Below are 24470 nucleotides of genomic sequence, written 5' to 3'. Positions count from 1 at the left end.
ATGGCGTCATTTCTCTTCAGTTTGTTGCAGAAGAACTGTGTGTTGTATGTCATGTCTGAAAAGGGTAGGATGGCAGGAGGCAGCTGCTGGTTCATGTGGTCCTCAGGGTTAAGTGTTGGGGAGAGAGGGAGGGATTGCTTCATCCTTGGAAGGGCCTGTGCTGGGCCTGGAGATGCTCACACAGAGCAGGGTAGGGCTGCCAGCTGGCAGAGAGCTGCAGCAGGCTCCACAGGCTGCAGAGGCTCCTTGTAGGAGGGAAATACATAACACAGTGGCAGAAAAAGGGTGTAAACCTTTTGTAGAGGCACTGCATGGAGTTTTACAATCAGGGAAACTAATGAAATTAGCTGTACTGGAAAGACTGGAAGGCAGGCTGCGTGGTTTCCTTGCCCCTTCTGCAAGGGTATAGCTGGACTTCCCTCAGTTGTCTTCTCTCTGTTGTCATATTTTATAACCTTTTGTTAAAGCCCTGTGGTCTTTTGTCCATGTGTTTTCCTCTCCCATGTTTTTCTTGAGGTGCAGTTCACAAAGCGTTCTGCAGTACTTCGGTTGCCCTTCTATTAACACAAGGCAGAGCAGAGGCATTTCTTCACATCCAGCTGACAGCTTCCCTGTTTATCCTCTGTACCTTGGAGTTTGGCTTATTTGCAGCAGCCTGTGATCAATCCAGCCTCTCAGCCTTTTTGAGGAATTTCCCCATTAGCGATTCCTCATCACATATTTGTGCAATTCATTGTTCTCTAACTATGTAACTTGGCATTTGTCCTTGCTGAATTGCCAGCATTTTCCAAACCACCTACCCAGTTTGCCAAAGTCCTTCTGATTCCTTTCACCAGTGTTCTGGTACCTTCTTTTCATTTGGGGTCTGCATGTCTATTTAATACCTCTCCTCTGTCCCGTCCCCCAAGCAGCAATGAAAACACGTGATTTTTTTAGGTCCAGGGCCAATCTTTGAGGAGCCTTGCTGATATATTCTTCCAGACTGATCTTTGTACCCTTTGAGATGTTTTTTCAGAGTTTGCTTATTGAAACGTCATGTGAAAATGACGTTCAAACTCTCAGTATCTTTCATAAAATCTACTGGGTTTTTTCTGTCCACAAGTGCTGTTATCCTGTAAAAGGAGAAAAAAATCAGTTTGACCATGAGTAGTAGCCAACATGGATTTGTCAAGAATAAATCATCTTGCTGTCAGGTAGGCACTTAAAAATTGTCTGTTTGTTCCTTTGAGAGGGGATTGAAATTAGTTTTCTTTTCACTTTAAAGATATTTGTTCTTTCCAGGCTTCTGGAGTTTCATCCATGACTTCTCAAATGAGACCGAGTATCTTTGGGAATTTGAAAAATGCAACTAATTTTTTTATTTTTACTGTAAACTTTGTGAAGATTAGTGTCAGCCCAGTAACTTTGAAAATCCCAATGTATCTAGCAAATCCCTAGTTTAAGTTCATGTTACGTTGTTATCACTCGTGTTTGTTGTGTTAACTGCCCTGTTACAGCTGAGTTCTGTAACGGCAACAGAAGCTGTGCACTGGTATCAGATTTCAGTCCTTTTCTCTTGGGCAGAGTCTAACTCCATCCTTTGTCTTCCTCTTTTAGTTTAATATCAGGGTCCTAAATGTGGTATGCACACAAGTGACATTTGGAAGGACATGCTGAAATTTGGTGTAATTATATTTAGATTCACTGTCATACTAGGATTAGAAATCCATTAACATTAGTAGTGGAAAATGCCCATCTTTTCTTCACTGTAAGTATCAGCAATTCAGATCCTGGCTTAGAAAACAACAGAAGTGTTTTGGGCTTGAACTTGCTGTAGCTCTTCAGAAGAGGCAGATCAGCATGTTGGGACCACCTGCGTGACCAGGAAAGCGCAGAGGTTTCAGGCCACGTTCGTGATGGGGTTCTCTCATGGGAGAGTTTCCAAAATGACTGCTTAGTTTGAATCAACACCACCGTTTCCTCACCTTTGTGAGCAATGGAGCCACATCAGCGTTGTAGTGCAGAGGAGGGAATACTACAAGCGCTGACAATAAGTGTGAGGGATTTTTGTTATCGCCCACTAGCTTGCACGTAGTCTGGTGTGATTCATTGTCTTCATAAAATGGGAGAGCAGCTACAAAGAGGGCGATTTTTAGAACTCTCATCCAGTTAAACCATGAGGAAATCAGACATAACAAAAGAACGGAAACAGTTGCTGTATCCCAGGCTTACTGTAAAACCTTCACAAGTTGCAAAAAAAAGTACAAATGTCATGGACTGTCATGTCGGGAAAGAAAGGGATAACTCAGCTCAATATCCAGCCTGGAAGAGAGAGAGGGTTTAATGTACATGTAATGAAACCATGCTGTAAGGATTTTAACTTGCTGGCATTTAGAAGACCTGAAGTTATAAAGTTATAAAAGAGGTACCTGCATTAGACCTCCCAGATTTTCAAGGCTTTTGCTTTCTACCAGTCTGTTAGCTGAGTTTTCAAAACAAGCCTGTGCATTTGAATTGAGGAATTTCTAGAGTCTGCCAAAAAAAAAGTGGAAGATTTCTTTCCTTCCTCTTCACCCTCCATCACTGCTAACAATGGACTGTGCCATCTTTCTTATAAACACTTCAAGAAGTATTTGTGTCAAAAGGCATGCCAAATGTGCCATTTTTCGGAATATTCATCGCAGGTTCCTGAGATAAATGTGTTGCTTCTTTGTCTAGTGTTTTAGCTGAGGTTTTAAGGGTCTCCTCTGTATCCCCATAGGGTATTTATTTGCCTGTAGATCTTGAATACTGTCAATGTGACAGTTAATAAATAAATATATGAAATCTCTTTAAGGAGCTGTGGGGGGGAGGGGGAAGGGAGGGCAGAATAAAGGGAGAAATAGCTCTATTTTCAAACAATAATAATTAATCAAAATCAGCAAGTGTTTTGGTTTTTGTTTGTTGGGGAGCTAGGGGAGTGTTTTGCTTGACTGGTGTCAAATACCTGAAGCTGAGGTTAACCTAGGGCTCCTGGTAGGCACGTTGAACATGAGCCATCAGTACTAAAGGTGGCAGAGCAGTGCCAGCAGGTGGAGGGTGGTGATCCTTCCCTTCTGCTCAGCACTGGTGAGACACATCTGGAGCAGTGAGTCTAGTTTTGGGCTCCCCAGTATCATGGACGTGAGAGAGTCCAGCAAAGGGCTGCAAGGATGAGGCGAGAGCTGGGACTGTCCAACCTGGAGAAGAGAAAGCTTAGGGAGGTTCTTCCCAACAGGTATAAATATCTGATGTGGGGGCAGTACAGAAGATGGACCCAATGGTGCCCAGTGACAGGACAAGAGGCAATAGGCATGAGTTGAAATGAATGATATTCCATTTAAACATAGTAAAAAAAAAAAAAAAAACCAAAACACTTTTTTACTGTGAGAGTGATTAAACCTAGGAACAAGTTGTATTGAGAGGCTGTGGACTGTTCATCCTTGGAGATGGTCAAAACCTGGTTGGCCGCAGCCCCAGGCAGTCTGCTCTGGCTGACTCTGCTTTGAGCAGGAGGGCATTGGAATAGACGATCTTCAAATCTTCCTTTCCCTAAGCTCAACTATTAAGTGATTTTTGCAAAATTGCTGTTGATTGTGACAGTCATAAATTTGATTTAAACAAATAATTCATGCCTAGACCTGCTGTCTTGATTCAGAAGTTCCAGTAAGTTTCTTTCCGTGTTTCCTTTAGGCACTGGCTCCGTGCCTGTGTCCTCCTCTGTGGAGTTTAATTCCTATCAGTGCTGTTGCATGCATACAGAATTTTCCATTATTGAGTTAATGCATTCTTAAATGCTATTCTGCTGTTTATTTCCTAAAAATTCCTCCCTTCATGGTCGGTCTTGGCTTCCAAGTGAGTAAGCTTTTATAGCCTTTTGATTTGTTTATATTACCCTCTTTCATATTTGACCTTTCGCTTGTAAAGAGTTGGAGTGGAAATCCCAAACTCCAGACACACAAACACAAATTGACATTTTCTGAACCTCTTGTCCACAGCTCTTGTTTTGAAGAGTTTTTAGCTTTGCAAATTGAAAGGGTCCTGCACTGCTTACGCTGGTGTCTGAGTTTACCTCCTTCAGCCATCAGCCTCTCGTGTAGGTCAGACTCACCTTGACTCATGAGCAATTGCAGCAGTAGTTGGAGTAACTGCACCAGTATGAAGGGCTGTGTAGCTACAGGTTGTACTGGTTGTGTTGCTACTACAAGTGCTCCCTGAACTCGTTTGTGGCTGAACTTTCACTGTTTAAACCCTGCCATTGGAAGAAGGTGTGATGCATTGAGTAAGGCTGGTTTTGAGCCACCGCCTGTTCATGGACATCAAGTAATGGGATGGGGTCAGGTGTGCTGGAGCTTGGCTCATTGTTCTTCAGCTGGGATTTTTAGTCAATATAGCTTTAAAAGTTGTGAAGGTTTTTTTTATGCACTTTAAAAGTTACATATTGTTGTAATGAAGTACGTAACCCCCAAACATGGGCACAGTCAGGCCTCAGAATTAGCCTCTTCAACCCAGGCATGTCAAATTGGTGACTGCCTAAAAGCACAGGTGAATGCAACTCGCTGGTCCTTGTGAAAACCAGCCAAGACAACTCAGGTACAGAACCAGACCTTCCTACTTGCTCTTTTTTTTGTCAGCTCCAGGGAGGAAAAACACTTAAATCATGTGGAAAACTAATGGAGTCTGTAGCCTGTGACCATATAAAGTGGCTGTACAGGTGACCTGAGGCTGAGATTTTTACCATACCCAGCTGAGGCCTTTCTCCATGAAATCACAGGGTTGTCCCATTGAAATGATGTCGAAACAGTTGCACTGTTTGCAAAATGCTTGTTCTGTTTTGTGTTTTTGCAGAAAAACTGCAAGGGTGCCCCTGTGTTTTGCGGAGTGACACAACTCTGTGTTTAAATGAGTCACGGCCTTCTGTCTTTACTGAATTGGAAGCTGCTTAGAGGAGGCTGGAATTTGACTTTTAAAATCCAGTCAAACATTAGCTGCTTTATTATTAAGCCTTATGACAGTATTAATACCAGCTTTAGACAAACTGCTCAAAGATTCAGAAAGTGCTGAAGAGGTACACAAGCCCAGCTTCTTCCTTTTAGACACGGGGATCCTGTTCTGTACACACTGGGAAGGTTGTGTGCCCCTCTGGTTAAGGAAGCAACCTGAGAGATCCATTTTGTGAAAATCTCTGTTAGCAGTTGTTATCTCTGCTCACTATTTGGTTTTGCAGTATTGCACCAAAACAGAAATACCTGCAAGTACATTTAGTGCCCCTTTTGGGGCTTGACTGGAAATTATTCAGTTGCTCAGCCTCTAAAACAGGTGGAGGTACAAAGTTTGGTGATTGCAGGTTGTTTACAGCTGCTGGGGACACAAAGGCCCAAGCTGGGGGGCCGAAGTGGGTAGCACTCACCTGCCTTGCCAGGCTGTGAGAGTGGCTTCTACTGCTCAAGGTTTTCCCAACCTTGTTACTCCCTGGTAACACAATTAATCTACGCAAGAGAGTACAGCAGAGGCAAGAGGGAGGGTGTCCTCACGCTGTTTTGCAACACTGCGCATCTGAAGTTCCTCAGCTGTGCTAAGAGGAAGTGGTTATTCGGTTTTGCTACCATTTCAGGAAGGATAAAGCTCCAGTAAACTTTCCCTGAGAGTCACCTGGAAACCACAGAAGTAAAAATTAATATTTGCCTGCTGCCTGTCCGAGGAGGTGCCACCAGGAGGAAACTTATGACAAGGTGAGTGTAAACCCTGAGTTGAGGAGAGAGGCAAGACCAGTGCAATCCCCACCCCACAGGAGTTACCACGGGCAGCACATGCAATTTTTTTTCTCCCCTAATGGTTATTCTTAGGAGTTGAAGACTTTGACATTTTGTGGGAGGGGGTGAGGTGCCGTGCATACCGGTGTGTGTAGGTGTGACAAAACGAAGCCTCAAAACAGTTCACAAACTAAGCTGTCGGCCATTCTTTGGGTGATGGTGACGAGGTGGTTGTGCTCGTCAATTTTTTCCACTGCACATCGTGCCTCCCCAGGAGCTGACACCGTGCAGAGAGTTTAGGGGATTCCACGTCTGGTTATCAAAGGATGGATCTTGTGTGGGAGGGGAAAGCCTGCCTGCACCCCACACTGACTCCTAGTCTTGGCCACAGAGATTCATCTAAAAAGATGACTTAGTGCCCGTAACTGTCTCTAAAGCACCCTGGTCTAGTCCATCACTTAGCCTCGATGTCTCTTTCAAACAAATTCCACCTTGGTCCCCTTTCCAGACCCTCTCTGTCAGTGGTCAGAGACCTCCCATCACACCACCAGCCACAATCTGTCCCCTGTATGTTTTGGAATATCTTTCTTGAGAGAAGACAGGTCCAGAAAAGGTGTAAAACCTAGCAGGTGCCACATGGGAAAGTGGTGACGTTACCTCTGGAGATGAAGTGCCTTTTGATGACCACTCTTCTCTAAATACAAGTGGTACTTGAAGAAGCAAGAAGGGCAATCATATGGTGCTTTTGCAGCCAAGCTGTGTGTCCTGGTGATTAGAGGCACTCAACTGAGGCAGCCAGTGTCCCAGGCTCTGTGTCCTGCCCAAGAACTGTTTCTGTGCTTGAGTGTGATTGTAATAAGGTGAAAGTGGGCTCTGGTGATCAGTAAGTGGACCGCTCAGGAGAGAGGGAGGGCCTGGGCTCCTCATGCCAATTAAAAGACATTACTTGTGGTTTTAAAGCTATTTTAGAGTCATGGAGGAGGTGTCAAAATTCTGCTTTATAAAAAAACTAGAGGTGTAAGCTCAGAGCTTGCACTATTCACCTTCTAATAAAGCCTAAAATCCCTCCTTTTTTTAGCACAAGGAGAAGCGTGTGCACCTGCATGTCTATTGCAAGCTGTACCCAAGTTTCAAATTCCCTGCAAACCACCGCATTCCTCAATCACTCCCTGGTGATGCCATGTTATCTTCATCTATATCCCTTCAACCTCTCTTCAGAGGGTGCTTTTCATGGCTAATTTTAGGCCTGACCTTGCAATTACTGGTACTGTGAGCTTCCTGTTTAAAAGCTGTTCTCAGGACACAGCTCTGTAGTGATGAGGTTGGTCTCCTGGATTTTACTTCTCTTCCCACAGGCTGCAGCCACTGTTCTGTAGGATCTTCACGTGCTCTGGACTCTCACATCTCTTCCTCTTTCAACATGATCACCCAGTGAAGAGCATCCCAGACAAATGAATCCTGGTAACTTGGAGGCTCTTGTTTAAAGAGACATGAAGAGCAGATGATCACCATGGACCTTATTAATGAATTTTGCAATTGCAGTAAATGGAAAGACTTTTATATCTTCCCTCTCCTGCCATTGATGGGTGTAAGTTTTAACTACCTTTAGACCTCATACTCTCTCCAGGCAGTTGCATTTGGTGTGATGCCTCTCCTCTGCAATGTGCAGTAGTGAAGCACAGACAGACTGACTTCCTGCACATCTTTGCTTTGTTGCTGGTATGACAGGGAACATGTTCCTCCTCGTGAGATTCCTCTCGTATCTATTCACAGTTGGCTTCTGTTTGATCCTTAACTATAGGGAGAACTTGTCCCTGTCAGGTGAAGGTTTGCTAGCCTTGTAGCAGAGGACCTGTGTTGCTGGAGAACTGTCATTGTGAAGGAGACCTTCCCTACTGCTGTGTCCAGGTGGGGCTACACCGAGGTACCCAAACATGGGGAAAGATGCCCAACTTAAGGACCTTTCCTGCGCCCACCACACATGTGTCTAACAGGCGCTGATTCAGTGTGTCACAACTGCCTGGAAAATATGGTGAGTTTTAGGGGTCATGCCATGTTGTGAGTAAGGAGGGGTCTGGAAGATGTGGGCTGTTGGTGGACTTCTGCCCAGCTCACCTCTCTGTGCTGCTGTTGCTCTTTTGGCTCTTTGCTTTGATTGCCCTGTTGTGATGTGTCAGGGGCAGAGGTGGGCTTCTGCAAAGTGCTCAAACCAAGTCTCAGATGCCACTGAGAATGGGAACTGCTCCAGCTCTCATTTTGTAGGGACTCTACAGCAGGTCTCTTGTGGGGCTTGCTTGGTGGCTCTGGCAGTGCAGAGCAGTCAGTGCTCAAGGAGCAGTTCCTATAGTGCACCCAGTAGGTACATCCCATGGGTGACAGATGTTCCTGCTGGTAAGGATCAACTACTGCTCAAATTTAGGGCTCGGATTAGGACTGGTTTTAGTGGAGGGGCAGAGAGGCCCCTTATCATGGCAGCCAGGATCAAAGGAAGGTCTCTTTCCCTCCAGAGATGTCTGGTTCCTGATTGCCAGCTGTCACTGGGGGTGGCACATGGGAAAGCTCTGTCCTTCCACCTCTGGGAGGCAAGAACACGCCTTGCAGAAGGTGGAGCAGGTGCTGAGGGCAGAAGAGGAGCTGAGAACCACTAACTTAGATCTGTATCACTGAGGGTGAGTTCAGGTGGTGAGAAGGAGGCGTAGGATGCTTTTTTAGGCTGTGCTCAGCTGTGGTCTGCGTGAGTCACTTTACATCCCACCAAGTCCCCCCTTTCTCTGCCTTGAGAGAGGCAGAGACCCTGCTCTGTAGTGTGCTCTGAGAACCTGCCTCCTGATTTGCCCCGGACAGGAAAAACCCCAGGGTGTAGTGAGTGGGACTAGTCCCAGCGGGGTTGCTTCCGGAGCTGGTACGTGTGCCCTGTGGCTGTCCTCTCAGCCCAGGGCCAGGTGGAGGGTGCAGGTGGCTGCCTTTCATGAGCTGCAGCTGGCCCAGCCCAGGGAGGGCTGTGGGGGCACAGCTGGAGGGAGACCACAGGTTGGCACCTTGTCCTCTGTGCCAGCAAGGCATTATTCCCTTAGTGTGGGCTCCTGTCTCAGCAGAGAAGGTAACCCCAGACATCACCCAAGTCCTGCCTGCTGTGGAGCCAGACATGGAGCTGTGATACCCACTGTCCCATTCAGCCATGCCATTTTGGGCTGTACAGGAGAGGTCTGGGAGGTGGCTGGAGGAAGTCTGGCTGCAGGAGGAACCAAGAAGCTCCTCAAGGCTTGGGGTGTGCTAGCGCTGGCCAAAGAGTGCCTGGTAACACACGTGTCCCTCCTGTAAAAGCTGCCTGTGATATTTGCGTGTAACCAAGAACGTGTCTGTTGGTGATTAAAAAAAAAAAAATCAAACAGTTTTTGTATGAAGACAGATTTGACATAGAGATTGGGTGAGAGCAGGATGGGGGAGGAGGGGAGAGAGGGTTGCAGTGGTGACAGGGAGGGGATGGAGGTGAATCTGCAAGCACTGCAGAACTGGGTCCCTCTGCTCTTTCCTCCCTCCCACTCCTTGAGAAATCAGTGTGAATGCCTCAGGCCAGGTGAATTCATGTGACACAGAGAAGGTGGGTGTTGTCATGAGGAGCCAGAGCTGCCCTGCTTGTGGGTACTTGGCCCATCTGTCAACCAGGTCATCAGAAAGCACGCTGGAGGGGTGGCCCGAGGAAGGACGGTCAGGGGAACAAGCATGGCTAAGTTGAGTACACACTTCAAATGGGGGTTTTTGATGCCTTCTAGAAATAAGCTGTTTTGTAACCCACCATCTGGTTCAGTGCTGTTCTCAATGGAGCTCCACGTGGTATGGAAGTATCTCAAGCTCCTGAGGGTGGCTGTCAGATGCTATAGAGGCTACACATCCAGTGCATGTTGTGAAGAGTTCCTGCACCAACAGCTTCTTACCAGTAAATGTAAAAAGAAGAGGAAAAAGTGGATGTGTTAAAGAGAAAGGGGAAGAATGCAGTGAGCAGCAGTGGGAGTAGAGGCTGTGCTACTTGGGACAGTTGGTGCCTTTTAGGAGCCCCTGTTTCAGCAGTAGCTGCAGCACCTTGTAAAGCCCTACCCAACCCTGCTGGAATTCTGATCCCCCCAGCTAGGACAGCCCATGGCAGGGAAAGCTTCAGTGAAGGTGCTGGGCTGGGCTTTGCCCTTAGTGAGTTATTTGAGACATCAGGTGAGAAGGCAGGAGTGCTTAACCTGATACCCCACCCCTCTGCTGAGGTCCTGCTGGGTTGACTTAGTGCTTTGTAAGTATTTCTTAGGCTATAGGTTTTTAGCTGAAGCCCCCAGGCTGATAGCTACTGGAGCATGGTACTAGGAAATATTACTACAGCATACTTTGAATTCACATAGATTTTGTAGAAAAATAATTTGAGACTTCCCTTTTTTAGAATGAGAAGCACTGCTGTTCTGAGTACGATGGTGTGGCATCTTGTTTGGAATTTCCCTTGCTTTCTATATATACACACGCAGCAAAGCCACAGGAAATGGAAGTTTAAAAAAAAAAATACCATAAAGCATAGTTATCTGCTTCTTGAACAAATTTTATTCTTGTTATCGGTTTTATTATTAGTGAGCACTTAATCTTGAGGCATCATTTAAGGCTTGTTTTAAAAGATGTGATGTCCTAAATCATTGGAGGGGGAAGCAGACGTTGCCTTAAGAGTTGCAAAAGTTTTGAGATGCTTTTTAGGCTCTATACTGCCCATGCTACAGAAGACAACATTATTGTTGAGCTTCTTTCCCCTGGGGCTTCTGGGGTAAGGACCAGCATCTGAGGCTTCTCCCAGCTGTATTTTCTGAGACTCAGTGAGTCAGTCTTGCCCACAGCTGCTGTCGTGATGGTGTGCTCAGGGCCTGCTTCTGCATGGCAACCAGCAGAGTTATTAGTAAACAGCGTTTACCTTAAAATCACGAGCAAAATAGGTTTTAATTAGGTCCAGAAATAATGAGAACCAGCTTGCCAGCACTTGGGAGGACGAATCTGGTCTGAAAACCTCATGGGTGGTGAGAGAGCTGCTTGGGGGCTCTAGGCTTGTCCTGGGTCTGGTTTGGAGAGCAACACTGAGGGAAGGTAATTTAATGAGGGGGGAATTTTAGGAGAAGGGATGGACTAATCATGAATGTAATTGGACAATACATCTTGGTAGCTTTTAATATATTAAGACACATTTCCACAAGTCCCAGAAGAGACAGTTATCCTGCCTCCTCTCAGCCTCACTGGACCTACAGGGGTACCTCCATCTGTCTTCCAGTACTGGTGTGCCTCTCCAGTGCAGGCACTGCTCACCAGCAAGGAGAGATTTCCAGAAGCCTGAAGGGGTGTTAACTTTTCCTGATAAGAGGGTTCAGTTACCTTGGATGCCTTTTGTTGCCACTAACAGCAAATAAGGAACAGAGTCCCATATAGTCACGGAGTTTTTCTGTGTGGTTTCAAGAGTGTCTCTCTTGTTTGAGGACTTCTTTCTGCAGTTTTACAGATAATGTGTGTTTCAGTGAACAAGTGTGGTACAAATGGATAATGAAAGTTCATAAAGTTTATGCTACTGAAGTTCTTTTGATCTTATGCAGTTACTTTCTTACTCATACACCTTTTTTGCTTTTTTTTGGGAAAGGAGTTGGGTTTCTTTTGCTGTTCAACTAAAGAAGACATGCAGTACTTGGACGGCCACCCAAGTTGGGGAGAAAACCATTCTGAGGCCAGAAGGAGCTTCCCTTAATTTAAAGGGTTCAAAAAAACACTGGGAACTCCTGGTGGCTTTCGCTTCAGTGTTGGGGCAGTGGAGCTGACAGGTTTTATGCATTCTGGTCTATGAGTTGAGGAACCTGAATTGTGAATGTAGGTGGTGGCGATTTCTTGGGGTGCCTGGATGTGTGTGCTGTGCCTGGTGAGCAGAGGACGAGTAAAGGTGGTAGGCTGTTTCTTCAAGAGATCTACCAGTGATTTCAGCATAAAAGTAAAAGCACTGTTTTCATAGGAGGAACTGTTTACACCCTATAATCTGAATCAACCATTTGCATGTAAGACACTGGTGATTCTTGATAGTGTGCGTAGCTGGTTTCTTGGTTAAGCCAAAGCATGAAAGAAAGAAGTAGGGCTTTTTACCACCTGGAAAAAAAAACTCAGTAGGAAATGGTAAAATAAAATAGCTCTGAAGTGAAGTATTTTTATGCTGAAAACCAGATTTGTCCTAGATTTTTGCTGCAGGTATTCAAGTTCCAGTCATTTATTGTACAGCTTTAGGTGGCACCTGTAATCTGTGTTTGATCTGTAACTTCATCTGTTGGTGTCTGTCGGTCTGGTGTGGTCCTCTATGGAGATAGATCCAGCTTCCTGGCACTGAAGTGCTTTTCTTTCCCAGGATTTGGACTCTAACCTCTGCTCTGAAAAGGGGACTAATTGACAGGTCTTAAAATGACAAGAATAGGTGCTGTTGATTTCTGTGTACTGCAGATTCTCGTATCTAATTCTTGCCTGTATTTCTAATAGTTCTAGGTCAGTCTGTCCAACTGTACCCACAGGGATTAACATGGGTGGAAACCTATAGCAGACTTGAGCTTCTGACTGATGTATATTAAAGCAGTGATCATCTCAAATGTAGTAAAAAACCAACACACTGCCACAATCTAACTTACTTTAGTGCTGTGGTTTGTCTCTGTGACTATCTTGTAATGTGAATCCCTAAAAAAAGGCCATATTCTGCTCTGTCAGTCACTGGCACTATAGTATTGGGGTACATCGAAGCTGTAAACTAGGCTTGTCTAATGAGAACAGTCAGAAAAAGTAAAGATTAGCTGATGCCACAGGAAGTTTAATCATATGTTTCTCAGCCTATATTCTGTGGGCTGCATCTGATCTCTGACCTTAAAAGGTGATGTATAAAATGGTCACTAAAAAAAAAAGTAACAAAACAAAAATCTCTGCTTGTTTGCGTGTCTTGTGTTGGGAAAATCAAGCTAGTAATCAATCACAGGTTTGCAATCAGTTTAAGATTAGATAAGTAAGAACTATTGCACCTGCTCACTGCATGCAATGGCCCATGCATCTTTTTTGGTAAAATCCCACCTAAGGCAACATTGGCATAAACCATCATCTTCCAGGATCATAACAAGGAAATATCAAGGAAAATATCCACAATCCTCCTGAAGTGTAGTAATGGGAAGGAAGCAAAGCAGAAAGCAAGAGTTATACAAAGAGTTGTTATACAAAGTAAGCTTTCTTTAATTACTGAAAGGTCCTGGTTGTACTAAGCCTTTATACTTTGTATCCCATCCTTAACTCCAGCTCTGACTGGGGAGAAGCACTTGGAGCCAAGGCTGGAAAAACCTGTGGCCCTGTTACATTTGTACACCTTAACTTCTGGTACTTCTTCTCAAAACAATTCCCTGCTATTTGTGGAAGTTATCTCCAGTGTAGATAGGATAAGAAGAAATTTAAGCTTGCATTGGCGTCGTCACATCTGTGTGGCAGGGTAGGGCATTAAATGTGTTCTTGTGCATCTGAAAGGTCGTTCTTCCTCTCATAAATGAGTGATTTTTCAACATACTTGAAAATAGTCTGAGACCCTGGTTATCACTGAAGTTAATGAAGTAACTCACATCTGAAACCATGACATTTAGTTAGCCCTTAGTATAGTTACTGGGACTATTTCACGTTTAAATACTTACACTGAAAGAGAGATTTTTGACCACTTTACTAATGTAGTAAAGCAACTGCACAATCACTTTTATTATAAAAATAATCCTTAGGTAAAATAGGAATACAATCAATAATTACACAGATACACATTTATAAATGTGTAAAATAATTACTTATGGCACAGAAAAAAAAATAAATATCCCTGTACATTGTTTCTGTGCAAAAAGACAGGCTAGTTTTAGTCAATAACCAGCCCTTTCATGTTTTCTTCACTTCTGCTGATTTCAGTTGAACGCTAGGATTTTCAGATGAGATGTCTGAAAGTTCAGCCAAGAAAATACTTTCATTTTTAATCCAGATAAAGCGCAGTAAGGTTTTTCCTATCTTCTGCTAAAGTGCTCCTTCCCCATTCTGCAGCCTACATTTTTGGAAGAGGAGGAAAATTTCAAGTTCAGTTATTTTTTTCCCAAGTCTTCAGACTGCTGTCAAGAATTAGACTCAAATAGGAGTCAAGCTGCACTCTGACGCTAACTACCAGCCTAAGTTTCAGTTTAGTTTGTAGTAGAATTTGCATTATTCTTGCCTTCCCTGTAGTTGTCAGAAATGATTCTTCGCAAAAACACTTTGCTTTATCTTGAAGTCTTTCACACAGTCCCAAGAGCAGGAGAAATCAAGTAAGAGGTAGATATTGTGCATGCTCCCAGTTCCTAAGAGCTGTCCATTTGAATGACTGTGGTTTAGGACTGTAGGAGATATGCACAAAGTTTTACTGTCTTTAAAGTAGTGATCGACTTACAAGCCTCACATAACGTGGTCACTGACAACATTCAGCAACGTGCTTGAGGAATTCATCACTGAGTTCATCACTGAAAAACCTCATACAATGAGGACATCTGAGTTCACCCTGTGCCCGGCCCTCGGATCCTGAGTTTCCATTGTCCACAGGAGGAGAGGCTTGTTCAGACTGTGAAGATGTTCTTCTCGTGCCTGTTTGGCCTGGACTATTGCCTCGTAGATGTTCAACGTTCGTCTGTACATACATGTGATTTTGGTTACCAGTGTGAGCTCTGAAGTGACTACCTGTGTCTCTTGAGTCCTAGAAAGATAAAGAGGAGTTCTTGAAAAAGATGCAGTAAAAAGATATTCTTTAACAGAATATTTTATCACATTTCTCTGAAACACTGCTTATGTTTTTATCAGAAAATTTGTAAATAAATTACGCATCAGTTTTTGAATTTTATTGATATAATTGTAAAGAAGGCTTGCAGAAAAGACAGAATACAGTCAGTATGCTACTTTAAAGATGCCATTGTTACAACAGTTCTGGCTTCTCTTCCTTTTAAGAATTCATGTTGATCCAAACCAGAAGAAAAATAGACTGGATAGGGCTATCACACATGTGTTGGAAAGCATCTCCACTAGAAATTGCTATGAAACAATATAAGTTTTTGATAGCTGCATGGTTTTAGAAGTAGTAAGATTTTTTTCAAATATATTTAAAAGTATATTTTAGTCCTGAATCCTTTTGACATTATTTAACTGAAAAAGTAGCACCTTGCTTTCTTACCTGTCTTCTTGCTAGCTGGTGCTGCAGACAGGCAACTTCTGCCTGAAGCTCTTGTATTTTACTCTGTGCTCGTTCTCTGTCTGATCTCTCAGACTTGAAATCATCTTTATAAACTAGGACCTGAAAAAGAATTAATATTATGTTAATATTTTACAAATTAGAATATTGGCAGGTTAGATTAAAAAGTTGAGGCTGTGATTCCTTTGTTTATACTTATTCCCAGAATCTCAATATTATCTTTTATATCATATCTGTACTTTAAAGAAATTTTATTTCTTTTTCAGATTTTTCGTATCTTGTATTAAAACCAGCAGAACTGCAGGCAGTTAAGTAGTGAGTTTCCTTTAAATCTGTGTTAACTATCAGTGAAGTCGAATGGGGCAAGACAAGTGGCAAATGTCAAAAGAAATACTTTCATTTTTTCCCCTCTTGGAAAAGTAGTCTGGAGAGAAACTAAGAGTTCCCATCTCTAGGAAGAAGAAACTTAATGACCTGTTCTTCCAGCATTTGTATGCGCTCATTATCTCCTTCGCTAGCCTTCTTCACATCTTCTAATTCTCTCTTTATTTTTATGCATTCATTCATTTTTTCTTCCAGGAGCTTGTTTAACCGGAATATCTCCTTGTGCATCAGGTCAGAATTGGTTTGTGCTGAAGTTACTCCGTGCTGCTGGTCCAGCTGTGACTTCATCTCTTTCAGCTGCAGGTGGAGTCGCTTCACATACTCATCCCTACTGGCATCATACTTCTGCCATTTGGCATTTAAGTCTTCCACCTGAAAGATTACCCAGGAGAGTCATGAAGAACATGAAGACACAAACATGAAGACAAAAACTTCCAAGCTTTTGTAGACTGTCTATATGTGCAGGAGCAAAATTCTCTAAACTATAATACAATCTGCTGAGTGTGGATAAGCCACTTTACAGGAGAGCTGAAGATTATTGTGCTATAAGCCAGGCTCTTCATGGGCAGCCCTTCCCATTTACCAATCCCTAGGGACAGTGCTAAATAATATGGAATGTGAGGGGTTGGCAGTCACCCTGAGCCTAGTGCCATTCTCCTGGGGTGGAATATTGAGGCACAGAAGGAACACCAGAACAGTTTTCTCCTGCAGAGTATTTCTAACAACAGAACCCAAATACATTAAAAATAACATACTAAGGTGTTCTTAGCTAAGGGAACAAAGCCTATATGCCGTGTTGAAACAATTCAAAAAGAATTTGTCACATTAAACTGCCTTCTAACTAGATTAACCAGGCCTTAGCTGTTCCAAATTTACTGTAATTCAAAAAAATCAAATCTTAATCTTGCACAGAATGAAAGTACTCACGTGAGCTACTTTTTGTTTTAACATCCTGTTTTCATCTCGTAGGTTGCAGACAAGAGCTTGAAGTGAAGTTTCATTGTCTAAAAGCTGTAATTTTCAGATAAAAAGAAGTGTTAGTTTAAAATACAAGTCCAAAATACTACTTAGCTGTGCTGCTAAACTGGAAGTAATTTTTTTTTAATGCCTCTAAAACTATTTGCTGTCAGTGAAACGTACATACATCAAGGTCTATTTATATAGTATATTTCTAAATGCTAATAGTATAGCCTACAGCTTTTATTAGTAATGAGCAGGGCAAAAATGTACTCAGGTTAAAATGCCTTGGTATTGCTTTTAAATAGATCTGTGTGGTGTCATAAAACCATATCTGTCTTACCAAATTCTGAGCCTACTAAAGGTAAAAAGAAAAATATCACAGATTTTACAAGCATGAGGGTCTACACTGGTAACAATGGAGCTTAACAATGTACACAAACTCCTTGGAAACTACTTGTTTGGAGTTGGGGAATACATGACAAAGACACAGATATGCCTTCATCTTGCTTTGTTATTACTGTCAATTTTGGCCAGTACTAGGAAGAAATTACTGAGGGGGAGAAAAAACCTGCTTGCTAAATAATTGACTAAAATGATACCTCTTTTTTACAGTTGTGACATCTGCTTAAAAAAACCCCGGTGTACATGAGTAATATAGAACACTTTTGTACAAAATTCCCTAGAATCAGCTAGTAATTGCATCTGAAATTTCTCTTCTTCAACAGGGAAGTCCCCACTGTACAAGGTTAGCTACTTATTACATATATCAAAGTCAATCAAGTTTCCTGTCTGTCAAGTACATGTAAAATATGATAATGCTAAATGCTGCAAGTCCCTTAAGTCCTTTTTTCTTCTATCTAGTCAGCCTCCAGCTACTGCTTACAGGTAACTTTAAGATGAATTAGTTTTCTTTGGAAACGCTGCTGGGATGCTTTCCAGGGTAGAAGTGGGCATGTGTAGAGTTTACCATAAAAGCACAGATGAGCGGTCACACGAAACACAGCATCGCTGCTACGCAGCAGTCAGAACACCAGAGAGAGGTTACTCTTTTTTGTGAGAATTAGCTGTGGCATCCTACTTAATATTCTGATCTGTTACTGGAGGCAGCACCTCTAGTATTATTTCCTTATGATATTATCACGAATTGCCCAAAGACTCTGACCCGTCATAACTTCTGGAAGAACAGAACAACACCATCTACCTCTGTCCTGTGCTTGAAAAGCTTCCCCAAAGGTGAAGGTGAGGCAAAGCCACACAGCCATTAGCAAAGTATGCCAAAATCCAGGTGTTTCTTTGTGCCCCTCAGCAGCATTTCTGCTACTTTCCTATCATAAAGCAATTTTTCTAAACATCCCCGCTGGAGAGAAGCATTGCCTTGCACTGGGGGGGTTAAGGGGGAATCCCAAAGGAAAAAAAAAAAAAAAGAGAGTAAGACACCTTGACTCATTCTTCCCAAACCAACCTTCTGTAGGTCTGGGCTATATGTGCAAAGCCAGATCCCCATCTGAGAAGACCACGTGCCATAAAGTTCTTAATATAAATACTACTTTAAAATAGATATGCTTTGTTTTGTGATTTAGATACTTAAGTAATAAGGAGGTAGCACCTTCAAGAAAGCACAGCACCATCTAGTGATGCAGAGCAGCCAAGCTGCTGTATAAAGCAGGTGCTGTCTCCTGTATATGCAGGATCTGATGGTAAGTGGGGTGGCCAAAATGCAAGTGATTTAGGATGGAAGCGGTTGTCAATTTTTAGTGCTCAGAATTGTTTACAGCTTTTCATCCTACATGAAATTATTTAAAGGAACTTTTCTCACCACTCACCAGTTACAACTATCATATTGTAATTAACACCTCAAAAGCTACTAAGACTTTAAAGAAACATAGTATCAGTAAGAATACCTGATTAGATCTTTCAGTAGGTGTCTGGTCATCTGAATTCCCCTTCTCCTTTCTTTGCTTCTCTTCCAGACATTTTGCCAGATGTTGACACATTTCTGCTGTGGATGCTAATTTGCGTTGAAGTTGGTGAGTTTCATCAGTCAGTGAACGGCACAAAACATCGCTGGTGGCCTGAGCCTTCTCTCTTTCTGCCAAGCTCTTCTGAAGTCGTAAGATTTCTCTCTCCTTTTCATATGGAGGCTGATTTATCATTTGCTGTATCTCTCCATTTTTCTCTTCTAGTTGCTGATTCAACCTCTGTACTTCCTAAATATAAGGGGGAGGGGAAGTTACTTAAAAGCAATGTAAACTCAAAAGCCAAAATATGTCTAAAATTGAATTCTATATTGCAGTAATTCCATATTGCTCCTATACTCATTCCCAAGTACTTTAAAAGTAAAATAAACCTAATTCATTTTTATATAATCACCTAACTGTGGAGCTGACAGATCAGTAAACCAGAATCAAGATCTGCTTGGACAGTTATACAAGCGCTTCCTAGTCAGTCAAATGAAGAAATCACAAGCAAAAATTCAGGAAAATTTTATGAAAAGATATACAGCACCAACAAACCAAAGATGGAACTTAGAAGAAACAAATTTAAAAGGGATAATTATGGAGACTGAGAAATGCTTGCTGGTCCTGCACACTGAATTACCAGATAGCAGAGATTTTCCTCCAAAAACAAAAATGGAACTTTAAAGTCATCTTATCAAAAATCAGTGAAGTGTATTCATTGCCTGTCACTGTCACAAGGACAAAGCAGAGGGAGCATACACAGCAACCTTCCCACTTGGGAAAGGATGAGTGGCAAGGACAAGCAAACAAAAAATGAAGTCTGTGTGGCAGCAATGACTCTGTTTTGGCCATAGCTGACTCTCCAAGGTATGCAAGGGCATCCAACACACTCTTAGGAGACAACTGTGTATCTTCTTGTGCATGTTCTTATTGAATTACTCTGTGCTCTGTGGGATCATCTGCACTGCATTGTTAATTTCTCTGCAGGTGTTTTGAGAAGGAAGAATTTTGCTTGCTTACTGGTGTAAACCACCCTATAATACCATGTATCTGAAGTACACCAGTCCTGACTTTGTCAAAAACGTTGAGCTTGTGCTCAATATCCTCAAAAAGTAGAGGATGCTGGTAACAGAAGCCTCTGCAGCACTGCTTCTCCAGAATCAGTGATGCCTGGATGCCAGCGTAGACCATGAGACAGGTACAAGCTTAACTCTACCCTTCCAGTTCTTTGGGAGTGTTAATGGAGCTGTAAATCACAGTGAGCACTCTTCTTTGCCAGCATGTAGGCCTCTGCCTGCACAAAGTGTCTTTTTTTTGTTGTTTTAAGTGACAATGATTCCATTGTTTCTGATTGGGCATAAAATATTTGTCTAAAAAGAATAAAATTAATATATAACTTATAGAAATAGCACTTGTTCTCATTACTGACGTTTAAATTCTTTAGCGTCATGCTAAATTCCCCCTTTGCTGTAGATAAAAGACATTCACTATCAGACTTCAAAATATATTCAGATACCATAGGTTTGTCATCTGTTTGCAAAGTGTCAGTAAGATCATCTCTTGTTACCAATTTCCAAACTTGAACTTACTTAAATGTATTTTAGGTGAGCGTCATACATGGAAAATGTTTTGTATAAGCATTAGGTCAAGAGAATACTTATGACAAAAATACTTCTTTCAATTTTGAGTACTGCTTCTCAGTTTGGAAATTCCTTTATGCAGCTTCATATAGAAACAAATGGTTTAAAATTCTTTAAGTATTTCAGGCTGAACAAGGGAAAGTCTTAATGACAGTAACAAAAACAGCACTTGCGGTGAACGGGACTTCTCTTTCCGTCATAAAAGATACCCATTTCCCTTATCTATCACCTCAGAAGTCAGACTTGCCAGTTACTTCTCCAAGTGTTAACGTGCTGCCTTAACATCAATAGAAAATACATTTTTCAAGTGCACCTAAAACCAAAACAAAACTAAACTTTAAAAGGGGTGGTATCAGTTGCTTATCTTTCAGAGCAAAGAAGGAGGGTCTTCAGTAAGTAATAGGGAACTTCCAAATTTAGGGGGTTTTACTGTTTCTCCTTGTGGAAATAGTTGCACAGAGATTTATAACACAGGTTTTTTTGGGGGGCTTTTAGGGTTTAGCTTCCTGAACCGAAGGCCGTGGGAACTACCTCTGGTTACAGAGTTGCTCTGGGCAGAGTCCAGCCCCGGGCACACCGTGCTGAAGAGGGACCTGTCAAACGCACCGGGCAGGGATCGAGGCATTTTCTCTCCTGTCCGGGCTCTGCTACCACCAGCCTGCTGTGCCACCCGGGCCAGTCGCTTAAACCCAGCTGTGGCCCCGGCCTGTTTCCATAAAGGCGAGTTGGCAGCCTGAACGCCAAATGTCTGCATCCTCCAGTCAAGAAAACCACCAAGCTGGGCTTACTAAGCTTAAATTACTCCTTTTTTTTTTTTTTCTTTTTTTTCCCCTAGAGAGGAGGGGGGAGCACAGCTCCCGGGCTGGATGCTGCTGCCGTCGGGCGCACACGCACCCCCCCTCTCCGGCCCGGAGAGGCGAGGGTTTTTTACCTGGCTGAGAGCTTCCATTTTCTTCTCCGAGAGGCGCTGGCTGTCCCTCAGCTGCTCCCTGGCCTGCCCCAGCTGCTCCAGCAGGCTCTCCACCAGCGAGCGGGCCGGCTCCGCGCCCCCAGCCCCCGCCTCGCCCCCCGCCACCGCTGCCGCCGAGGACTGGCGGGCCAGGCCGCTCCGCAGCTCCCGGATGGTGGCCTCCTTGGCGGCCAGCTGCAGCTGGAGGTGCTTCAGCTGCTGGGCGGACTCGTGGTACAAGGCGCAGAGCGCGTTGTAGCGGGGCACTTTGTTCTTCAGGCTCCGGTTCTCCCGGTGCAGCTTCTCCAGCGTCTCCTCCACCTGCCTGAAGCGGGCCGCCAGCGGGTCCGTGCTGCTCGCCTCGCTCACCGAGCACATGGCCGGGGAAGGTAAGCCCTCTCCGCGCTGCTGCCCCTTCTCTTTCTTCTCCGGGGCCGGCAGGAATCCGGCCAGGCGCATATAAACCCGGGGAGGGGCCCGCTGACCGCTTCGCTTTTCCGCCTTCCCCCGTCGGCGGGGAGGAGGAGGAGGATGGGCCGCTTTTCTTTAAGCGCTGGCAGGACCCGCCTGCTTTGCCCTTCCCCTTCCTTCCCTTTCCCCGCCGCTTTCCTCCGGCTCAGAGCGGGCTGGGCCGCGCCGCGCTCCGCCTCCGCGCAGCCCGGGGAACCCCACCGCGGGGCGGGGGGGGCAGAGCGGGAGGCGGCCCCGGGGGCAAGGCGGGGCCGGGGAACCCCGGCCAGGGGCGAAGAGGGGAGGGAAAGGCAGCTGGGGGCTGCGCGGGGGGAACGGGAAGGGGCTGATAACCGGACAGGGGGCCCGGGGAGAGCGGGAGGGCTGCTGAAGTGGGCAGGTGGATTGCTGCGTTGGCTGTCTTTGCTGACGAGACCTTGGAGGCCTCAGTCCTCTTATAAGACAATCATTTTGGAAGAAGGCAGGGTGTTTTAGTGCCCTGTGGACTGGATGCACTCTTTCTGTCTCACACATGTACCCATACGTTGCAATTAAGAAAAGCAGCAACGCTGCGGGAATTTCCAGCCCCGGAAGGGGACTTCCCCTCCCGGCGGCGACCCCCGCCGGCCGGGCCGCCCGCTGCGCCTCCCCGAGGGGCCCCGGAGGTGGCCGGGCCGGGGGCCTGGGATGGTGGGGCGGCCTCCTGCCCCGCGGCCCTGCCACCTTGTCTGGCCCGAGCCTCCCGAGGCGGTGGGCAGCCCTGCAGGCCCAGCAGCAGGGGCTCTGCGCGGGCCTGGCCGCCGGGAAGGGCGAAGAAACCCCCAGGAAATCCCATGTAGTGCGTTGGGTCGGCCTTGGTAGAAAGAGAGTGGCTTTGGAGCCGGGCAGAGCAGCAGAGCTCTCTACAAAGGCTGGACACCTTTGCAGATTTTTGAGGAGAAGCTTGCTTAGCAAGGACTTCGAAGAGACCAAAATCTTCCAGTCGTCAAAATTCACGCCATTGGCTAGTGGTTTTATGCCCTCAGGATTGCTCGTGGAAATGGTGTTGATGAGGGTAAAACAGGCTGCCCCACTCTCAACAAATAGGTGCCGGTCAGCCGTCCCTGTGGTGGATAACTTCTTTATGTAGAGATAGAACCTGTTAACTAAGGCAGCGTTAGATTAATAGTTGGACTTGATGGTCTTAAAGGTCCCTTCCAACCTAGACGATACTGTGATGTAGCTAGCAGAGAGGTTATGCTGGTGCAGTATTTCTCATAGGAGGAGGGGAGTGTGATAAACTGGAAGTGTTTTTTGGATTGGTTTAGTTATGCCTATGTTACCATACTGGTAGAACAGCTTGGGAGGAAAAATCCTTAAACCAGTACAAAAATAAAGCCTAGGTTACGTTTGATTATTATTTGTAATAACACTTGTTGTGTGCATATGTAGGCACACGTACCACACAGAGCTCTGTGTGCGCTCACAGCCTTATTGCACTGTTCAGCACAGTCATAAAAGGTGTTTCTGGACCAAAAAGCATGTCTTGTCCAATTACAGCACAAGTGAAAATCACTACCACTAGCAAGTCGTAGAGGGGACCAAAAGAGCCAATAAAGTTGATAATAAAGTCAGGGTGATAGCGAGCGGCCTCCTGCGTTAGCACCTTAGCTACTCATAGGTGTCAGGGTAAAAGGGCACAGGAATTAAAGATTTGTCAAACAATTTACAGGAATCAGAACATGAACGGAGAAGATATTGAACTTCAAAGTTGAGACGCTCAGTTATACTGGTGATGGATTGGAAGCCTGGTCATATCGGTGCACATGAAATACAAGATACAGCAGTTCAGCCTTTCATGAAGACAATGTGCTTAAGTTGAAACCAGAGAGGTTGCAACCAAATATAAGGAAAACTATTTCCCTGTAAGGGTAAGCAAACATTGGAAGTTCTTTGAGCAGCAGTTTGGGCTACAGACCTCCTGAGGTCCTTTCCAAGATGAATTACCCTACAATTCAAATCAGCTTTTTTAAGGTGGGAAGTTGTTATTTTGTCACCTCAATTATGTTAGAAATGGTTATCCAAAAGATTAGGAATAATACATTCAAAATAGTCCGTCGTTAGCTTAGCTATTTCTAAAAATATAACTGGATTTTGTGTACACAGAAGATCCTGTGTGACAGAAAAGGATAAACACTTGTCTAAGATACAGGTCTGTGGTGTGTTTATTTCATCCTATAAATAATGTAAATACCCCATGACTAAGGACAGTGAAGAATCTGTGGAAGCTGAGGGAAAGCCATTTTTGGCTTTTTACTTGTATAGAGTTATATCCTACAGCCTTAAGATACTTTTTTTTTTTTCTTTCTGTGAAGAAAGTAAAGTTCCTGATTTAAAATGCCTGCTCTTTATAGTTTTCCAACACATTAGTAGAAGTGAAAAAACTACATAGACTTCATTTTCTATTTTCAGCATGATTGTGCTACAGCTAGAGCTAAGTGAAATATTTGGAGCAAGATTGCTGGTGCTGTCAAAATATTGTGTAGAAACGTCTGATGATGAAGGCCTAGTAATGGAGAAATCTGTTTGGTTTCCTGCCAAACAGCAAACTGCAACGAAACTCAGAAATCCAGCATCTCAGATGGGGCAGTGATATCTTTAGACCAAACATGGGGAAATTGAGTTCACTATCAAACAGAATACCTTATAATGCAGCTATGTTTGTAGTGTTGTATCAGTGTTCTAAAATCAAGCATTGCATCTGATTACTGAAAACTCGGTATTAGTAGTGCTTTGGATAAAGCCAGCACTCCCCCAAGGAAAACACCACTGACTTAAGGGAAATTTGGCCTGCGTAAGTCTTGAGTAAGAAATTGATCCCGTATGTTCTTGGGAATGCCCTTAGATGACTGTTGCCTTTTGTCAGTTCTGAAATGCGGAGGAATTCCTGGGAATTCAGCAAAGGAAGCTGCTGTAAAAGAATGAGTCACGGCTTAAGAGTGTTTCGTAGTGTACCTGGCTTTTCCTGGATTGCCTCTCGTGTGCCATTCATCAGATTTGCTGATAAAGCAGCTGCTCTGTGGAGTGGCATATTTGTGCTTTTTCAGTTTTAGATAATCAAATTAAGGCTTATTAAGTAAGTAC

At 44.1% G+C, this 24470-nt stretch overlaps 1 protein-coding gene and 1 long non-coding RNA gene across 3 annotated transcripts; one reads left to right on the top strand and one right to left on the bottom strand.

Moving 5' to 3' along the window:
* Positions 1 to 1059: 1059 nt before the first annotated feature.
* Positions 1060 to 18440, top strand: LOC106884559. Of its 2 annotated transcripts, XR_001411262.1 has the most exons (4): positions 1060 to 1193; positions 5612 to 5729; positions 7106 to 7338; positions 18321 to 18440. It is a non-coding gene; the product is annotated as an uncharacterized LOC106884559 (long non-coding RNA). The 2 variants fall into 2 exon arrangements; XR_001411261.1 differs by lacking the exon at positions 1060 to 1193 and having other exon boundaries at positions 5434 to 5729.
* Positions 13464 to 21441, bottom strand: TNIP2 (TNFAIP3 interacting protein 2). Its single transcript, XM_014936030.1, has 6 exons — positions 20880 to 21441; positions 18252 to 18557; positions 16318 to 16401; positions 15481 to 15762; positions 14989 to 15108; positions 13464 to 14517 (listed from the first exon to the last, which is right to left on the bottom strand). Exons 1-6 carry the CDS (start codon positions 21354 to 21356, stop codon positions 14236 to 14238), a joined length of 1551 nt encoding a protein of 516 aa, XP_014791516.1. The 5' UTR covers positions 21357 to 21441; the 3' UTR covers positions 13464 to 14235.
* Between the last annotated feature and the right edge of the window lie 3029 nt (positions 21442 to 24470).

Source organism: Calidris pugnax, unplaced genomic scaffold, assembly GCF_001431845.1.
Source record: "Calidris pugnax isolate Ruff unplaced genomic scaffold, ASM143184v1 scaffold14, whole genome shotgun sequence".
Classification (NCBI taxonomy): Eukaryota; Metazoa; Chordata; class Aves; order Charadriiformes; family Scolopacidae; genus Calidris; species Calidris pugnax.
Note: the sequence above shows the minus strand (reverse complement) of the source record. Positions and strands in the feature narration are given on the sequence as shown.